General features: G+C 34.2%; 5 protein-coding genes and 1 long non-coding RNA gene across 8 annotated transcripts; 1 reads left to right on the plus strand and 5 right to left on the minus strand.

Annotated features, from left to right (window-relative positions):
• Positions 1-291: 291 nt before the first annotated feature.
• LOC143143320 (uncharacterized) lies at positions 292-1,567 on the plus strand. The gene is made up of 2 exons (XR_012991089.1): positions 292-470; positions 698-1,567. It is a non-coding gene; the product is annotated as an uncharacterized LOC143143320 (long non-coding RNA).
• LOC143143319 (uncharacterized) lies at positions 616-1,328 on the minus strand. The gene is made up of 2 exons (XM_076304438.1): positions 939-1,328; positions 616-860 (listed from the first exon to the last, which is right to left on the minus strand). The coding sequence occupies exons 1-2, from the start codon at positions 1,326-1,328 to the stop codon at positions 675-677; spliced, it is 576 nt and encodes a 191-aa protein (XP_076160553.1). The 3' UTR covers positions 616-674.
• LOC143143318 (pescadillo homolog) lies at positions 1,457-4,101 on the minus strand. Of its 2 annotated transcripts, none has more exons than XM_076304437.1 (8): positions 3,973-4,101; positions 3,621-3,854; positions 3,037-3,544; positions 2,809-2,948; positions 2,485-2,744; positions 2,222-2,409; positions 1,981-2,138; positions 1,457-1,897 (listed from the first exon to the last, which is right to left on the minus strand). In XM_076304437.1, exons 1-8 carry the CDS (start codon positions 3,994-3,996, stop codon positions 1,634-1,636), a joined length of 1,776 nt encoding a protein of 591 aa, XP_076160552.1. In that variant the 5' UTR covers positions 3,997-4,101; the 3' UTR covers positions 1,457-1,633. The 2 variants fall into 2 exon arrangements, with proteins under 2 accessions (XP_076160552.1, XP_076160550.1); XM_076304435.1 differs by having other exon boundaries at positions 1,981-2,141.
• An 844-nt stretch (positions 4,102-4,945) lies between these two features.
• On the minus strand, positions 4,946-7,308 carry LOC143155316 (protein pelota-like). Its single transcript, XM_076327911.1, has 10 exons — positions 7,156-7,308; positions 6,769-6,837; positions 6,601-6,693; positions 6,364-6,514; positions 6,181-6,294; positions 5,952-6,092; positions 5,657-5,879; positions 5,393-5,585; positions 5,218-5,324; positions 4,946-5,131 (listed from the first exon to the last, which is right to left on the minus strand). Exons 2-10 carry the CDS (start codon positions 6,807-6,809, stop codon positions 5,031-5,033), a joined length of 1,164 nt encoding a protein of 387 aa, XP_076184026.1. The 5' UTR covers positions 6,810-6,837; positions 7,156-7,308; the 3' UTR covers positions 4,946-5,030.
• A 512-nt stretch (positions 7,309-7,820) lies between these two features.
• Dnalig1 (DNA ligase 1) lies at positions 7,821-12,373 on the minus strand. Of its 2 annotated transcripts, XM_076304434.1 has the most exons (16): positions 12,259-12,373; positions 12,087-12,143; positions 11,805-11,897; positions 11,426-11,511; positions 10,997-11,346; positions 10,692-10,929; positions 10,505-10,631; positions 10,261-10,433; positions 9,975-10,198; positions 9,775-9,903; positions 9,576-9,715; positions 9,300-9,501; positions 9,007-9,213; positions 8,734-8,950; positions 8,434-8,669; positions 7,821-8,337 (listed from the first exon to the last, which is right to left on the minus strand). In XM_076304434.1, exons 1-16 carry the CDS (start codon positions 12,276-12,278, stop codon positions 7,966-7,968), a joined length of 2,871 nt encoding a protein of 956 aa, XP_076160549.1. In that variant the 5' UTR covers positions 12,279-12,373; the 3' UTR covers positions 7,821-7,965. The 2 variants fall into 2 exon arrangements, with proteins under 2 accessions (XP_076160549.1, XP_076160548.1); XM_076304433.1 differs by lacking the exons at positions 12,087-12,143; positions 12,259-12,373 and having other exon boundaries at positions 11,805-12,074.
• Positions 12,374-12,740: 367 nt separating this feature from the next.
• Uba1 (ubiquitin-like activating enzyme 1) lies at positions 12,741-17,607 on the minus strand. The gene is made up of 2 exons (XM_076304212.1): positions 16,965-17,607; positions 12,741-16,656 (listed from the first exon to the last, which is right to left on the minus strand). The coding sequence occupies exons 1-2, from the start codon at positions 17,329-17,331 to the stop codon at positions 13,874-13,876; spliced, it is 3,150 nt and encodes a 1,049-aa protein (XP_076160327.1). The 5' UTR covers positions 17,332-17,607; the 3' UTR covers positions 12,741-13,873.
• Between the last annotated feature and the right edge of the window lie 407 nt (positions 17,608-18,014).

An 18,014-nucleotide genomic window follows, 5' to 3' on the forward strand; every position in this document is an offset into this window, starting at 1 on the left:
CCGTTTACTCTTAACTTTCCATAATTTTCTACCTCCGCGACCGGACTATAGAACGCTACGCGATTCGTCGATCTGTACGCCATTGTCAGGAACACGGGAGAATACATCGAACGGGTATTGCAGATGGTCGGAGGTCCGTGTTCCGAATTGAAATTAAAATCGTCCCCGAACGGGGCAGTGAAAACTCGCGATGACGATGACGATGACAACGACAACGACGACGACGACCGCGTAGGAATCCGACGAGTAACGGGGCGAACCTTTACTTTCGCTGTATGAGTGACTCGCGACGTACTTTTGCTTTTACGATCGGCGATGGCGCGCGATGCCATGGATCGTTAAAATGAAAAACTTCGAACGTATGGAAAATATCACCCACGTACACCTCCGTGTCCGTCGTTACTTACGAGCCACTGACAAAATAAGCGCTCCTTACGCGATATTACTAAAACTTTACGAGTACATACATGGTAAGCCACTTAACTTGACGAGCAATAGGTTTGTTCTCTCGAATATACGTTTACGTACGAAACTTACACATCATTCAACGTGTAACGGAGTGATTGGAGAGTCAGGTACAAGAGTACCTCCAATTTTTTTTTTTGTATCGAGAATAAATCAAGTGCTTGTAGGATTGAAAAAAGGATAGATAGAATTGGTACCGTTCGATGCCCTTAATAGCTATGTAATTTTGCAGCTTTTATGATTGGCACGTAGGAACACGAAGGTTTTTCTTGTCGCTGCGTAGCAGATTGGAAAAACTGAGGATACTCGGTTATTGCTCTGGACGTTTTAATTGATTGGCTGTCTCGCGAAGGTCGTTTACGAGTATTCTTAACTAGAACATCCAACGTTCCATCCTGGAATTCAAAAGAATACTGAAAGTCGAACAAAAAAAAATGTATTAAAGTATACCCCAGTTACAAGTTAATAGTTACTGTTAATGTTAATACCGGTGTCGCGATTCCGCGCGCGCTCGTATCCGATTCCGATGTTTGATGTTCAAGGTGATGCGGGAACGGTACGCGGGAACCGACCGGATGCATCGACGGTAATTTATCCGCCGCCAAATGGGTTTGTCCTTCAATGCTAATTCGTCTAGCGAAAGTCACGGGGCTAATCAAAGACGCGTTAGCGACCGGACAACTGAGACGAGCCCGCAATAAGAGCAAATCCGCGTTCGAAATGCTCGAGATCAATGCACGACCTTCGGGGTGGTCGTACTGAAGCAGTGATCGAACGTGCAGATTCGTTTTTTTTTTCTTTTTTTCACGCGAAACCATCGAGCCCAAAAGATCGCAGCGAGGAGTAATTTTTCGTGGGAGCATGGATCGCGTAGGCTAACTTGTGTGGGCAGCCTGGCCTTCAAAGTCCTTCAGTGGAAAAGTAGGGACCAGGATCGTCGTACGCGTAGGCTCCCAATAAGTGGGAGGACTGGATTAAAGGCATCTCTCCATTACGCGTAACTGTACCTATCTTGTATCTAATCGGTATAAAAAATACATAGAAGTATATAATTCACGATACTTATGTTTACAGTTATATGTATATATATGCATAATATACAATAAAAAGTGGATTTATTAAATATTGTATTTATATTAATTGAGTAGCTTCCTTTTGTTACTCGGTTTTAATCAGCAGATGCAACTTTTTTCTGCTTGCGTTCTTCTTTGCGCTTTTGTTTCTCAAGAGCATCGTGGATGCGCCTCTTTTTGCGAAGCAACCGGATTTCTCTGGATCTCTCCTCGCGACCTTTCATCATACTCTTGTACAAGTTCCGGTGTTTTTTCTTGATCATCCGTTCCCGTAGCCGATACTCTTGCCTCTCCTGTCGGTTCTTCTCCCATGGATCTTCTTTCGTTACCTTGCCACTTTTTACCTTCATTTCTTTTTTCTGTAATTAGTAAGTATACAAGTGATAAAGCAATATCGCGAAAGGTTTCGCAAAAATATATGTACCCAACGATGATAGCCAACCTTTTGCAATCGATCTCGTTGCTTCTCTTGCTCCTCGTTCATTTCTACGTCATTATTTTCATCTTGCTTCTCCTTGGTTTCTTCGTCCGAATCTTTCTTCGAATCTTCTTCTTCGCCCCCTTCGTCCTCGTTTTCTGCTTCTTCATCGGACTCGCTTTCTTCTGATTATGAAAACAAAGATTACTTTTTATTTTATATTCATTACTCTATATTACATTAAAACAAACACATGAAAACGTACCATCGTTGAGTTTAAATTCAGGGTCCACAAGAGTACGTTCCTCCGGTGGAATGTATATTTGATCTTGCCTACTATCCGAAAATGGTGAAAGATGCGCCGGAAGTACACAGCCCATTAAATACTTTTCCACTGGTAACAATTCTCTAGCATTGACCGAATCAAAAACCCATTGTGGTTGCACGTAATACCTACAAACGCACAATATGATTAAAACAACTGAAAGTAAATAACACATAAAGAAAACAAAGAAATTACATTATTACCTAGAAATATACTGTTTGGTCATACTAGGTCGGTCTACTATTTGATGAGTTATCGTTTCATCGTTTTCCTGGAATGTTGCTCCAGTAAACAGCAACTTATCCCAAGACACTTCGGCACCAAAACAACGCAAAATAAAAACCAATGGTTCCCTTGGTACTTCTCTATTTAAGAAAATTTTTAGGTCTTTAAACAGTGTTTTCAACTTTGTAACCTTCTCCGCTTCTATCCTAGATTCTTCCAGTTTTGAGGCATCACCTTCCTAAAATGAAAATATGGTAGGATATACAATTTTAATTCATCGTTACAATTTAATTCGTACTTACATTTGCAAATTGATCTATCTCTAACTCTTCTTCTTCTATGTTGTGCACAGAAGGATCTAGACTATTTAACGGTATATTTAACGCACTTATTCTCTCTGATACATATGCCTCTTCATCCACAAGTGTCTTTTCATTGTGCTCTATGTGTAAAATATTGATATTATACCAATTTAAAATGCATTGTCTATGTAGTCTTTTTCTAAATCTAAAGTATCAGAAATATCTTACCACTAGTAGCAAGTTTTGGTGGATAATACAAATTAAGCGTATGATAAAGCCTATAATTAACAAAGCCCAACAGCGTAATGTAAAATTCCACAAATATAGACATGATTTTGAAGTCTACATCAGTCTTTGCTTGAGGCTCAAAACAGAAGTGATGAGGTACAATCCAAGTTATCATTTGTCCTTTAATTTCAGCCTGATAATAATATCCCTTAATTGAAACAAATACTTTGCGTAGTGCCTTAGCAGCAATCACAGCATGTAGAAACTCGATTGATAGCCTCCTACACAATAGTGACTGATCTCTTGGTATGTGACGAAGAGATGGAAATGTGCTAAATAAAAAACACAGCGTCAAACAATCATCTAAATCTCTGAGAGCATCAATGAATGTTGGATAACGTTCTTTGACAATGTGATCTAATTGTAAATTGGGATGACTGCTTAAATATCTTTTCATATCTGAAAATTCTCTTAAAGTTCTTGCCTTTGCAACTTTCTTATTAAATACCTAAAAAGATGTAATTTTTATTATAAATGTGTAATCTTTTATTGCAACATATTGATAAAAAGTCAATCCAACATACCTTATAGTCCCGTAACTTCCAAATTATGGGTTCATGTAATAAAAATTGAATATCTTTCTTATGATACAATGTCTTGATACCAGGTTCACCTTTCTGGGCTCTTTTACGATTACGTGGTTCCCTTGGGTATATGCCTTTTAATATACATAATCTACGGAAATCGTTTAAAGAAAGTTGCAATTTTTTCAGAGCAGCTTTCCTTGACATAAATTGCGCTCCCTCTCCCGATTGATACTATAAATTTAAAAGTATTATTTGTTAATAGCTTACCAAATTGATTTATAATATAAAATAACCTCAGTTGCTTTACCAAGTATAATAGAAACAATAAATAAACAATCCTAATATATACCTTTTTCTTCCCTATTACAACCATTTTGGATTATGTTTTAATACAATTAAAATTTTGAAGACTACATAAATAAATCACAAGTTATAAAATGATTCCACGTGCTCTTCCAAAGACAACAATAGACTGAAAGATTCAGAAATGTACAGTAACGCCACTCGTGGCCCTAAAATGAATAAAACTCAAGAGAGTTGGTAATACAGACTACAAATACGATATATATCTTACCACTTCTGATTTCAAACTAAACATGACAAAAATTAATTAATTTGATAACAATTAGAAACATAAATGAGATGTACCATAAATCTCGAACACGAGTACTTTTCTCTCTTTCTCTTCGTTACTTCCATTTTCTTTATTTCGATCCAAAAATGCATTTTTACTCTCACATCATTACACATAAATGTGTAGCAACTTTCAGAGAACATTCTTGAAGAAATTTTCATTGAAATTGATTGGTTATGAACATTTTTCCACTAGCTTTTCTTATTGAGTTTTATAATGGAAGGAATAAAACGATAGTAGAAGTTTTAAATGAGGATCGGAATCGATTAAAACGATAGGGATATAAATAAACTTCCGCCATTTAAAATAAATTAATCCTCGATTAACTATTAGTATATTATTCATTTTCTACGAAAAAATGTAACTTAAATTGGATATCATGAAAATTATAAGAATTAAACAATTGTTAAGTTAATGTATCTAATAAACAATTAAGAATTGTTCGAACAATCCTTCGTCGTAAGAAATACCGAGCTATTCGGTTGTGAATTTGGAATAGTTTCTTAAGAACTTGTATTGAATATATGTATGTGTGAAATGTCCATTCTTTATACGATCTGTGATTTTCGAACGACCACTTCATTTAAGAACAGTGATTCTAGGAACCATATTCACAAACCTCATTCAAGACAAAATTACTCACTCCTAACATAAAAAGAATATTGGAATATTTATAAGAAATAATTAATTTACATTTTTATTATTAATATATTTTGATTGCTCGCAGCACAAATATATACAAAGTAGTACAATAGCACATTATGTTAACCTTTTTAATTGTCTTCATCTGAATCACTTTCACCATCACTTTCATCTTCTAATTCCGGCATAGGAAAACGTAGTATAGCTGCTATTCCCGTAAGTTGTTCTAATTCTAGTTGCAACATAATTAGAAGAATTATTAAAATGTTAAACAATGTCACAAGTTAAACTGTTAAATTTGAAATATACAAGACTTACGTTCACCTGATACGTGGAGGCTTGAAAATAATTTCACATCTCCACCAGAATCTCTTACGTTTTCAACTATCTCAACATACTCTTTTCTCAGAGTAACATCTTGACACCTGAACATAATTATCAAAACAATAAAAAATAAGTCACATTTAATTATAAGAAAATAATATATATTTACCTAAATAATTTGTCAGAGATAAGTAATGTTTCAATAGCCTGTGCTTCGATGGCTTTATTAATGTGCTTCTTCCCATAAAATGCTCTAGAAGGATCAGTCTGTAATATCGTATAAAATGTTTCCAGAGCTTTTACTTCACCTGCTGCTTTTGTATCAGAAATTCGAGAAATTACAGCTGGCTCAGCCAAAATTTCTATTGTAAAAAGATATAAAAATATGTATAATTAATTATTTTCTACTTATTCAAGACAAAAATTAATTTACCTTTTAAAGAATGTTTAAAGCCAGAACTTGAATGGACAAGCAAGAATTTACTCTTATTTTCTAATATTATTTTGTTGTCTGTTTTAATGGCTTGTTGTATCATATAATCCATATATTGGTCTTTAACAAAGCCAGGACTAGCAAGAATAATGCACTTTACAATATCAAAATTTATGTGTCTCAAGATTCCTTGCATTATGTTTTCAAAAAACCTTGCCAAACCCTAAAAATGTTGTAATAAACTTTTATTGAATATAAATACTGTACAAATTTACTCAAAATTAATAACCAAAACCTTTTCATGTTGTGAAACGTTTCCCTTCCTTTTTCTAGGAATCACTTGGTCTATTTTAGTGCGTACTATCGTCATATTTGAAGTTATTAAGCAAATATGTGCTATGCCTTCTTGCATCACTATAGCAGCAACATCTGCAGTCTAAAATAAAATATGCAGTTGTACGATTAAGATTGCATTGTCCCTATTATTATTATTATTATTATTACTTTTATCATTATAATTTTACCTGTGTAGGATCACATGCAGTATCGATTCTGTCCAAAAAAATGGAATCCCATTTAGTTTTAGTAATGGTAAACTTTCCATTTTGCTCTACATCCAATGTATGATATGCTCCCATCTATAAAAAATTATAGTCCCGTATTAAACATATTCTTTGTAAATTCTTCAATAATTCAATATTAAATACCTTAACATATTTATTTTCTTCTACATTTTTACCCTTTAGTCTTAAAACACATGCTTGTGTATCAAAATCAATGCCTTCTACACATATTGTAAGAGTAGTTCTGACTTTAAAACTATTTGAGCTACCAGTCGCAGATTCCATTTGCACTTTTCTGTAAGAAATGCAATGCAATGTTAAGTATTATATAAAGCCTTTCCTCACTCATTGCATTATGATGATTAATATTAACATTCTTACCTAAAAGTAGAGCATTTAACAAAATCTCCTTTGATGATGAGATTATATGCATGCCACATATCTTCTGTATTTTCTGGGACAAGGGACACACTCCTAATAATTTTTTTTCACATTAAATTTTAAAATTACATTGTTCTTGATATAATAGTTTATTATTAATTTACTTACCCCTTCCCATCTTTGTCAATATACTTTGACAGTAACTTCATTTTAAACAAATTTATTTTTATATTTTACCTAAAAATGTAAAACATTTAACTTCATATTGTACTACTTTTAATTAAGTTTTATTAACGAATGTCGAGACATGTAAAACTTTGAATATGTTTGGAGTTATTTTAATCACACAAAGGTCTTGTTCGCGATGTGTTTTACATTTACTTTAATATATCAAAAAAATAAAAACAATATGATATACAAAACTCGAAAAAAATGTATATAATAGTCTTTGTAAATGATCTTACACGATAAAATAAGAACTGATGGTATCATAGGTTAGGTCCGTATCAATTCTGGTTAACATTTTGCAATATTTAAAGAAAGTCAAGTAATTACCTCAAAAATAATTGCACAGATTCGTATTTAGAAAAATCATACATTCCATGTTTTACGCTTAATTGGAATAACGTAAAATAAGTTGTGCCATATGCCAAACATGATACTTTTCCGCCGATCGACAGTCTCATTCATGGTTCGATTAACGAATTATTTTCAAAGGCAAATTTACAGATGGCGTGTAGACGAAATTCTACAAATTCAATATACGTATATATATCGTCCGTTAATCGTTTTGTTTGGGGGAAATACAGCACGTTAGATGTATCCCTACTTCTTTTAGGCAAGCTTGTAATTGTCAAGCAGCTGAATATCTTATCATTTTGATAACGAATTTTGATATATGTAAAGAATATTTTGCATATTTAATTTGAAGGACATATTCACAAACATATTAAGATACACATTTTATAAATAATAATGTATTCATTGAATTGATAACCTATCGCAAAGTTTAAATAACATTATCGATAGTTTCAAGCATGCGATGATCATTCAGAAACTTACTCTAAAAAGAAGGGGGGTTAAATTTGACTTTTTACGTACCTACCTTTCACGTCAGAATTTGATACTTTAAATTGTTCAGATGGTTTAACTAGATTGAGAAATTATATATAAGGCAATAAACGTAACAACGAAAATGTAATTAATATCATTATGTAATATTAATTTTTAATCAAAATATTCTTTGAGATTGAACGTTCATTTGTATGACAATCTTATATTAATACATACATTATAAAACAATTTATATAAACTAGTTTTATTCGCGTTAACATATAAAAAATTGTTTCGCTTTTAGCGTGGAATCTAATAAAAATCCTCCTCTATATTTTTTGATCCCGTCACTTGATTTTTTATCTGTTCTTGGCTGTTGTACAAAGACGCTACTTGTTGTGCAGAAGTGGCTTCTTCGCTGGTTTTATCATCACGAATTCGAACGAATCGTGGAAATCGTAACGATATACCCTTTTCTGGGTCAACAATACCAATAGCTGCCTTATGAACAGGTGACACAGACAAGTCTGCGCATTTAACTTCCCAAATTTGATCCGGTTCGAACCAGTGATCCGGTTCGTGGGATGCATCGTAACGATAATATGATTTAGTTTGTGGTATTACACGTTCTTTAAAAAATTCCGTGTGTTTCTGAAGATCCTCTTCACTAAATCCAGTACCAATCTATATGAATTAATAAATAAACGGTAATATGATTAAAGTATTGAGTCTATTAATCTTTAATTGTAGTCAATTTATTATGAACATAGTGATATTTACCTTACAGATACTTTGATATTCTTCATTCTCTTGATCGTAACAAGCCAAAAGAAATCCCCCGTAAGTTCCTGTTCTTTTCCCTTTCCCTATGTATCCACCAATAACGACTAGGTCTAACGTATCCCCCACACCATCTAAGTAATCTTTCTTCAATTTTAACCAATTTCGTGACCGTTTAGCAATCTCGTATGTTGCATCTTGTTCCAATGTCTTCACCATGAGACCCTCGCAATTACCTATGTAAACGTAATAATGTATTTTTTTTAACTGACTTTTAAATTAACAAAAAAACAGTCTGACCTTTCACCGATTCGTGTAAGAAATCTTCCACTTCTTCCATTGTTGAAGTATCTAAACTTCTTGCGAATTTCCACTCTCCTTCAACTTCTTTGAAGTTTTCTTTCAGCACCTCGCGACGTTTTATAAATGGTTGTTGCACTAATGATTCTTCATTCAAATATAATAAATCGAACATAAATACACATACTTGTACCTTAATATCTGCCTCATTCGCATCCTATAAGAAAAAAACGTGTAACAAATTTTTAAATTAATTTGTAGAATTTAAACTACCTTGCGTTTTCTTGTACTGAGTATTTGAAAAGGAAGTATTTGTTTCTTTTCATTATCCCAAGCAACCGCTTCGCAATCGAGGATACAACTTTTAACACTTTCCCCACGTGTATTTTTAAATCGTCGTATAATATCAGGATATTTAGTAGTATTATTCTCTTGATTTCTACTGTAAATACTAATGTCGCCATTTTCAGCAAAATGAATCTGCAAAATATTTATGTACAATTAAAGTTTGTTCTATTTTAGGTAGTATATAATTAGAATATTTTTAATGACAAAATGAAATAAACCTGTACTCTTTCTCCATCGTACTTCCATTCGCAAGTAAATTTCAATCCTTCGAAACGCGTTAGTACTTCTTTAACACCTTTAGTAGGATGTGCCAACATAGGTTTCATAGGTATACCAGGTGTAGTTTTACATTTATTTGGTAAGTTCTTAATTTTCTCTTTTAACAAAACGGGAACTATCTTATCATAATTTGGACACGAGCTAGAAAAAAGTATCTCATATTAAATGTGTTAAAAAATTTGTTCAAGTAATCGTAATCATAATAAAATTCTTACCAATATGTTGTTTTAAGAATAAGCGCAGTCTCATCTAACTTTTGCTTAAAAGAATCACTCGACATTTGTTTACTTGTATTTAAAATTTCTGCTGATGAGTTCTGTTCTGGCGGAGTCATTGTACACGCTAACGCTAAAGCCTGTACATATTGATCATTTATTAAATAATTATAACCCCACATAATATGAATGTACTTACTTGTAGTACAGATTGTTCTGCTAAACCAATTCGAAGTTTACCAGCTAAGGACCTAATTAAATATCTAGCTTCGGTATTACGACAAGCTATAAAAAGTGACTGAATTTTATCCAGTTTCTTGGCTAAAGACTGTAAAGAAATGTTACATTTACACATCCATGTAATTATGATGTACTCATTTATGTTAACAAATGTCATACCGCAGAACCAGTCATTTGCGCTATCTCCTTCAATTTAGAGTACACATTTGATACTGTTAATGGAGCTGGTTGAAACATTATTCTTTGATTAGAACGACTTCCCTCTGCCACAATACCCAGGTCTCCAACTTGTTGTAAATCTACTTTTATTTGAGCTAATGTTCTGCCAGTACATTGTGCTATTGCTTTCATAAGGTTCGTTTCAGCTACACCCAACTCAATTCCTGAAGAACAAAGTAGTGTATATAAATCTCGTTCAGCTAAGCACATTTTTACGAATGTTTACCTTCGTAAGCGGGTGCTAACTGATTGAGACATAAATATATACTTGGAAGTAAATCGTTTGGACTCAAAATTATGGCAGAGCGAAAATAATTGGACAAAATTTCTATCATCTTCAATCGAGCACTTGTTTCTTCAATTAACTCCAATGTGCGCGTTAGTGCGAGATATGGTATTCTATGAAACATCACAAAATAATATACTGATACAGTACATAGATTATAATTAGAGAAATATGTAAAACATACTTTTCACCCTGTTTCCAAAATGCATCATTTATTGGGTGATAACTGGAAGTACTAGGATTATAAGAATGACTTTCAGACTTTTTCTTATCTACATTGTTATTTTTCATACTTTCTTTTTGTTGTGGTGCTAAAACCCAAATTGCATTAAAACTATTAATTCTTTAAAATATGATGATGTAGTGCTTACCAAAAAAACTATGTATTTTTTTAGCAGAATTTTTATTATTGTCTTCTTGTTTTTCATCTTCATCTTCTTGTTTTTCATCTTCATCTTCTTGTTTTTCATCTTCATTTTCCTTTTTTTCTTCTTTATCTTCTTGATTATTTTCTATACTATTGAGAATTTTCTCATCAGATTTCTGTTCTTCATTATATGAATCTTCTTTTTTTCCATTAATATCTAATTCATTTTTATTACTTGGTACCTATTAATAAATGTATGCAAACAATAAATTGGTTATATTTGAAAAAATTGTATGAAAATGAACATACTTTCACTGGTAATTGACCATCTTCATCACTGGAATCATCGACAGGAGCTATTATTCTTAATCTCTTTTTGACAACTTTTGAAGTAGCATTTTTTGAATTTCTTTCATTACTGGACTCATCAGAAGATTTTGATGATTCAGAACTAGGAAAATCTAATTGCTTTTTATCTTCCAAATCTGGATCATCCTCTTTTTGATATTTCATTTCCTTCTTTGCAATACTTCTATCAACAGCATTTTCTATTTCTTCAGTTTTTTTCTTTCTTTTAGCAACACTACCAGGAGTTTTTGGTTTCTTCTTTTCCTTTTGCATTAATGCTCCAGGTGACAACTTAATTTTAGGTGTTTTCCCTTTTAAAAACATTTGTGCAACATTAAATATTTATAAATATATTATTACACTCAAACAATCGATTACATAGCTATTTACCATTTGCTTTTTTAGATGATAATGGAATCTTTGATGGAGTTTTTTGCTTTGCAGATTTGTTTCCTGATTTCTTTGCAGGTGGAGAACTACAACAAAATTACTGTGAATAAATGTCTAACATCAAAAGTTTAAATAAAATTAAATTTCAAAATACCAATAATTGTTCTACAACCAACAATGTATAATAGATTCTTATAAATAATTATTTATTATCATATTGTGAATTATTTTTTAAAATGTAATAAACAAAAAGGGTTGTATGCTTCAAGCTCTAAGAAATATTACACGAATTGTAGCAATATTAGACACAGAAATAATAGTATGCTTCATATTATTGCTTATTTTTATTGAAAATTATCATTATTTCAATTTTACTTACTTGTAAGATTCATTTTTCGAATCCGCGTTGTTTTCTCTTTTTCGTTTAGTAGTAGTAGGACTATCTTGTGTTTCATTATCAGTAACTTTGAGGCTAACAGGTATCAAATTAAAAATATTGTTTACAGTCGGACGCAAAACATTGTTTAATCGAAGTACTTTTTTATTCATAAATACAGAATGGATAAAACGCGTGTCAAATATAATTTTTTGCGTAGAGACCAAAAATTTAAACATAAATATAAGCAAGAATTAGTACAACAAAGAATTATACTATATATACCTTGAATTATTCGTATCAGTACTGTCTTTCTTTGAGGTTGTTTTTGTAAAGAACGATCTGCAATTAATAAAGGATGGAAAGAAAAAAGATGTTAAACAATTTGTATACCTTCAAAATTCGATATAATAAAGTTAAGAAACATTTAAATTCATTATTTCATCACTTTACTTACGTTATGCTACGCTGAGCCATTTTCGCGCCGTTTCTAACCTCTACATGTTGTTGCCAGCAATGTTTCCATGAACAATCTTCGTATTAATTGCGGACATATTGAAATTTGAAATTGTAACGTACACTACAATTTGTTAATGCGCAAAAGTAAATAAATTTAAACATTTAGTAGATTTTAAATTCATTCATTTATAACGAGCAAGTTTAGTTTTCTTTGATAAGAATTAAATTTAAAACATTAAAAGCTTAACATCGTTTAGTACAATTCACAAACGCAATAAATAAAATAAAAATTTCCTATGCGTTCGTAGTACATACTATTTTAAAATTTATTATAAATTGTTATCAAAATTGATTAAATTATACGATGTAGAATATTTAGCTATAAAATCTCATAATTAATATTATCATTTTTTTCGAGAATATTCTATTTTCTAAAATCAAATGAATGAAAGGATTGAGGAAACAAAGATACAATTATCGTACTTTTCGTTACTATATTTCTCATGTCTCTTGAAATCCAAACACATCTATTTATTATCTATTGATAAAATAATACAATAAATATCCGCATTATCCTAAAATTAACAAAATATCTTCCTTTTTTTATTTTTGTTTTTCTTGGTCTAAAATGTGCAATTCTTTTTCAAAGCTTTTTTAAAATCGTGTTCTTACAAATTTAAATGCAGCATTCTTTGTAACAACAACCAGCCTTAGCCAATAGTTCATTCGGTGTTCCAAAAATAAAGCGGATAAATCAAGGATCGTTGATAACGTATCGATTATATAAAGTCTTAAAATATCGAGTCTGACAGCAAGAGGCAAAAATGGGGGTGAAAAAGAATTCGTGATTTATTTTTTTTCTCTTTTACTTACGCGCATCTGACAATACAAAGTAACTGTAAATAGAAAAAAGAAACGAAAATTCGACGGAGGCAAGATACATTTGCGCTCGTTATTCTCACGTTCATCTATGGTCTATATTAACTGTGCTAGCGTTATTCGTCTAAGGATCATTGAGTTATCATCCAGTAATTTACATTCGATTCTATACATAAAGTTGTGAAGGGTGAATCCTAAGAAAATTCTTACCATGACAATTCCCTTATGATCCAACATCAACTAAAATTTGTTTAGTAGCTTTATTTCATCTTATTCTCTTTTTTTTTATCTCAGAAACAGTATAGTGCAGATTCTCTTGTACAAATTTTTATTCGCTTATTTTTTTTATCAACAATTTGAAATAGTTAGTATTAATTCTTTGCCTCGATACACATTGCTGACCAGAAGGCAAAATAAACACATTAGCAACGAATTTACAAGTATCAAACGTATGAAAGGATCACAGGGGTGACAACAAAGAAATGGTTAATAGCCTCAAAGAGTATTTTTAGCAAAAGGGAGATCATAGTAAGATAAACTCAGTGGATCCCGCGCTCGCTTCCTATAAATGCTACAAAGCATTGGCGATAAAAATGAATCTTTACTTTGAGAGCTTTACATAGACAAAGATTAATATTTTCCTGTACCGTATTGTAAAATAGAAATTTGTAGAAACTACTACGGCTAAGTCAGTTACGTAGACATCTCTCATAATCCGGTGATTCCAACGAGCTTCAGGGCAAAGTGTAGCGAACATATGGGACTTCCACATCATTACCATCAGAATCATTACAGCAGAGTTCAAATACCAGTGCACGTACATGGGGTTCCAGCTTCTTCTTGGACACCTTCTTCACTACCTCTGACATCAAAAGCCCCATACGTTCCTGGCATTTAGGTTTTGCCATAAAGAACGAATAAAGCATACAAACACCTTGTGATAACATAGTGACTTCCAAATTGTGATGTTCTTTGAAGTAATCTAAGAATTCTTTGAGCGTTAGTTCTCCCTTTACTTCAAATCGGTCCCACAGAGTCCACTCTGAGTCGTAATATTTTAATTTTGGCGCAGCAATAGGTTCAGAAAAACCAAAGAATGGTAGAGCCAGATTGATGAATCCATTCTTGTAAATGGACAAATCTCTGACGCCACGAGTTAGCTTGATTAATTCAAGACATACTAAACCGGCTACTACTGAAGTTGTGGTAGCAATTGCTGGTATGATTTTACCAGCAATGAGTTTACTCTTATGCCTATCAGCAGGTGGAATTTTATAGTTAGTAGCCCGGAGATTTGAAGCAGCCACGATAAAATCTATGTGGAAATTAGTATCGTCGTCCTTCTCGAATTCTTGCGGATGAATTACTAGACCATTAAGTTCCTCAACCTTTGGCAGTTCTTCTTGTAACTGAGTGAGTCTCTCATGGTCAATATTCCCGCTGCCATTGGATACTTGAACCTGTGAATCCGTCTCCGCGATCTTCACTCCAGACTTTGGTGTGAATTCTGGTACTTTTACGGTACGTACGATCCTAGCAATTTCATCCCGATTTCTATTTATAGGAATACCATAGACTTTTGCTTTCAAGTTAGCAGCAGCTACAATATAATCTAAATGCAGTGGATCTTTAACATTGAACGTGAGTGGATCGGGGCACCGTTTAGGTCCAGACCAGAATGGTTGACCACTGGATGTTACTTGATCAGGAGGGAAGTTGAACAGAAGTTGTCTAATCTGATTGCTGTACTGTTCCTGCCAATGACAACGAGCCCACGCAATGCAGTCTGCAAAAGTTTTTGGTCTCTCATCAATCAATGCTGTTTTAACAGATTCTAATACTTCTAAAGGTTGAACTCCAGGCAGTTTTAGCGTTCTGTCTACAAATTGTGAATCAGATATATATTGAGCGGCATTTTCCGCAGCTTGGCGGAATAAACCTTCAAAGTTATCTCTAGCCCATTGTAGTGTATGTTCTATGGCATTGGGGAAATTTTTTAACGTACAAATCGGTATACTTTTCTCTGGTGGATCTTGAGACGAGCTATAAGATTCTGTTAAAAATGGTACAACAACTTGAGTATTGCCTTTTGTGCCTAGAGTACCAGATTCCAAGAGAGGTTTTCTATAATATACACAACGACGATCCATATAAATACGAGCATTAACGTTATCTAAAGCATTTGCAACTCCATCTAAGACCTCAAAGAAATCATCATTATATATTTTTTCTGTTTCTGGGCAAACTCTGTTTTCATGAGCGATTACTTTCATGTCTGGGTTCATGCCTTTTATAACTCTAGCTGCTGTCGATGATTTAGATTGTTGAACATCAGATGGCCTGAATAGAAATTGTCGGTTCAAGTTAGATTTTTCTATCAAATCCATGTCAGTGACTGTGATACTACCATTTTGAGCACCAACACCTAACATTGCAAAGTTCTTGAGCAATTCACAACCAATAGCTCCTGCACCTACAACAAAATATTTTAAGCTTCCAATCTTTGTTTGAAATTTGCGACCAAAAACGGCAATTTGTGAATCATAACGCGATCCAGTAGGGCAGCAATCTTCTTCTGTGAGTTCAGACCTATCTGCAGGTAAACATTCAATAGCATCGAAGTACAACCACTGATATATAGGATGGAATTTTCCAGAACAAGCTTTCATAACTTCCTGAGCTACAATTCCTCCTATGGTAGCATTCATTGGATTTAAATTGCCAGAAGATATTTTTGCAAATATTTCAAGCAAATTATCATTAATTTCAGTTTCACTACCTGTTTCTTCTTTCACTGCTTTAGCTAGAGATAAAAATTCATTTGCATCTTCCTGATTCCATGGCCTAGGTAATTTCCCTTTTGTTTCTGTATAACGATGCAACGTTTTAAAAGCTAAATGCATCTGCTCTGGATAATCAAACTTTCCAAAATCTGTGATTTGGAATTCAGGTTTCTTTAAAGCTTCCTTTAAAGAAGAAAAGCATAGGGTCTTTGGCATCTTCACTTGCGTTACTATACCACCACGTATGTATTCAGAATATTTAGATGTATCCCCAATGCTGAATGTATATGGGCCAAGAACTTTTATTTTTATTGGTTCACAACCATTTAACTCTGTCATTCCTTGTACTTCAGAAAATGTGACATAGTCACCATCCTCCATGCCGTGACGTGTGTCATCTAAACATGTAACAACACCTTCGATATCTTGAGATATACTAGCAACCATTGCACTTACAGGTGGTTCACCATTAGTATCAACTACTGCAAATGATTCCCCAAAGTCACAGAATACTTGAGAGAATAGGCCTCTGGTATCCGCTATAATAAGTGCTATATCATTTGCATGGGTAATTTCAGAGATGCGCAATTGCTCGTCTAATGGTTTTTCAGTCAGAACAACAACCTTAAACTTTTTGATGTAGGAATCGGTTAAAGGTGCAGACTGGTGCCAGGTGGGGACATAATTATTCAACTCGGACAAGCGCTCGCAACATGCAGCAGCTCGATTTTTACCTGCAAATAAAATAATAAAAATTCAGTTTTATTACAATTGGTTACACGATGCTAAAACATTATTAAAGACTGTTGTTATTAGATCTCTTTCTGGACAATATCATGTATCTGCATTTACATCTACAGAAAATCTCAAACACATAATATTTAAAAACAATTTTTCCAACATCAATTAATTTAACGATCGATTATATCATCGAAGTATTCTAATCGATCGGAGCCATTGAAATCCTGACGTCAACTCGAGAGAAAGACTGCCCGTTAAAGGCGTTCACGTGTGTCCGCGATTCGCGGTTCCGGGCGCTCACCTATGTCTTCCTCTTTCAGATAGAATTGCGAACCGAGGTCCGAGATCTGGCACAGCGCGTCATCGTGTAAGGTAACACATTTGACGCCGCCGAGGATGACGTTCTTGGCGATTTCGACGCCGAGACCACCGAGGCCGGATATCAGGACATCTGAAGATGCCATGCGACGCATGGCATCATGGCCGAGGACGTAAAGCTGCCTGGAGTAGAGGCCCTCGTCGATTTCAGCGGGAGCCCGGGACGTCGAGCCATTTTTCGCCATCTCTGCGATCGTCGTCGAGTCGTCGGCTCCTCCCGTGGTGGCAGCAACGCGTCGCTTCTTGGCTGGGGGGTCAACGGAGCTCTCCACCACCTCAGCACTAGACATCGGACTTCACGGGGCGCCGTATTATGTCCGTCGATTGTTTTTTTCAACCCGGCCGACTGCACTTTAATAAAGCCCGTAAACTTCACCACACGCCACACCGACCTTGCCACACGCTCCCGCTCTCTCTTTCTCACCGCACCTCTCTCCTCTTCTTCGCTTCCAGTCTACCCTTTCTAGACTGAGACCGCACTCTACCGCGATACCACTGTCCATCCAAGAATGATTCTCGTTCTTTCATCCGCTCTGTTGCTACTCTCTCGCAGTCGCACCAGCAGCGATCGCACTGTCGTCGATGCTTCCTCGATAAAGTGGGGATGAGGGTTTGCCCTGTCGGTAAAACAGCGAGACCGCCTTCTACGAACACCAAAAGCGTATCTCTTTCCTCCGCACAGAAATCAACCCCTTCTTTCGATACTCTCGATGCGATGTGTCATAGGAGACCGAAATAAAAAGAGGAATCGACCGTTTTCAGGATTAAATTTTTTCAGATGTCTATTTTTTGTTTCCCTCTTGTAACAGCATTAGTTAGCTCCACTCCATGAATTTTGCGTTTGAACGCCGTATGTTGATTGGATTGTGAAACAAGCGAATGGAACGAAAGGCTTCGTAAATACGTAAAAACGATTGGCTACTCGACTTTTGTACCGATTGCGATGAAGATGACGCGGACCAATGCGTATTAG

The sequence above is a fragment of the Ptiloglossa arizonensis genome, chromosome 2 (genome assembly GCF_051014685.1).
Source record: "Ptiloglossa arizonensis isolate GNS036 chromosome 2, iyPtiAriz1_principal, whole genome shotgun sequence".
Classification (NCBI taxonomy): Eukaryota; Metazoa; Arthropoda; class Insecta; order Hymenoptera; family Colletidae; genus Ptiloglossa; species Ptiloglossa arizonensis.

Bases quoted from the DNA above. Each gene is read 5' to 3' on its own strand.
- Uba1 (XM_076304212.1), bottom strand. From the start codon at position 17,331: ATGTCTAGTGCTGAGGTGGTGGAGAGCTCCGTTGACCCCCCAGCCAAG. The intron at 16,657-16,964 runs GTGAGCGCCCGG...TTTTATTTGCAG, and splicing joins TCTGAAAGAGGAAGACATAG to GTAAAAATCGAGCTGCTGCA.
- LOC143143319 (XM_076304438.1), bottom strand. From the start codon at position 1,328: ATGCTCCCACGAAAAATTACTCCTCGCTGCGATCTTTTGGGCTCGATG. The intron at 861-938 runs GTAACTATTAAC...TTTGAATTCCAG, and splicing joins CACCGGTATTAACATTAACA to GATGGAACGTTGGATGTTCT.
- Dnalig1 (XM_076304433.1), bottom strand. From the start codon at position 12,040: ATGTTTAAATTTTTGGTCTCTACGCAAAAAATTATATTTGACACGCGT. The intron at 11,347-11,425 runs GTAAATAGCTAT...TGTTTTTAAAAG, and splicing joins ATCATCTAAAAAAGCAAATG to GGAAAACACCTAAAATTAAG. The intron at 10,632-10,691 runs GTAAGCACTACA...TTTGGGTTTTAG, and splicing joins AAAAATACATAGTTTTTTTG to CACCACAACAAAAAGAAAGT.
- LOC143155316 (XM_076327911.1), bottom strand. From the start codon at position 6,809: ATGAAGTTACTGTCAAAGTATATTGACAAAGATGGGAAGGG. The intron at 6,093-6,180 runs GTAAAATTATAA...ATTTTATTTTAG, and splicing joins CTGCATGTGATCCTACACAG to ACTGCAGATGTTGCTGCTAT. The intron at 5,132-5,217 runs GTAAGTCTTGTA...TGTTGCAACTAG, and splicing joins CCTCCACGTATCAGGTGAAC to AATTAGAACAACTTACGGGA.
- LOC143143318 (XM_076304435.1), bottom strand. From the start codon at position 3,996: ATGGTTGTAATAGGGAAGAAAAAG. The intron at 3,855-3,972 runs GTATATATTAGG...TTAAATTTATAG, and splicing joins TTGTAATAGGGAAGAAAAAG to TATCAATCGGGAGAGGGAGC. The intron at 3,545-3,620 runs GTATGTTGGATT...ACATCTTTTTAG, and splicing joins GGAAGTTACGGGACTATAAG to GTATTTAATAAGAAAGTTGC.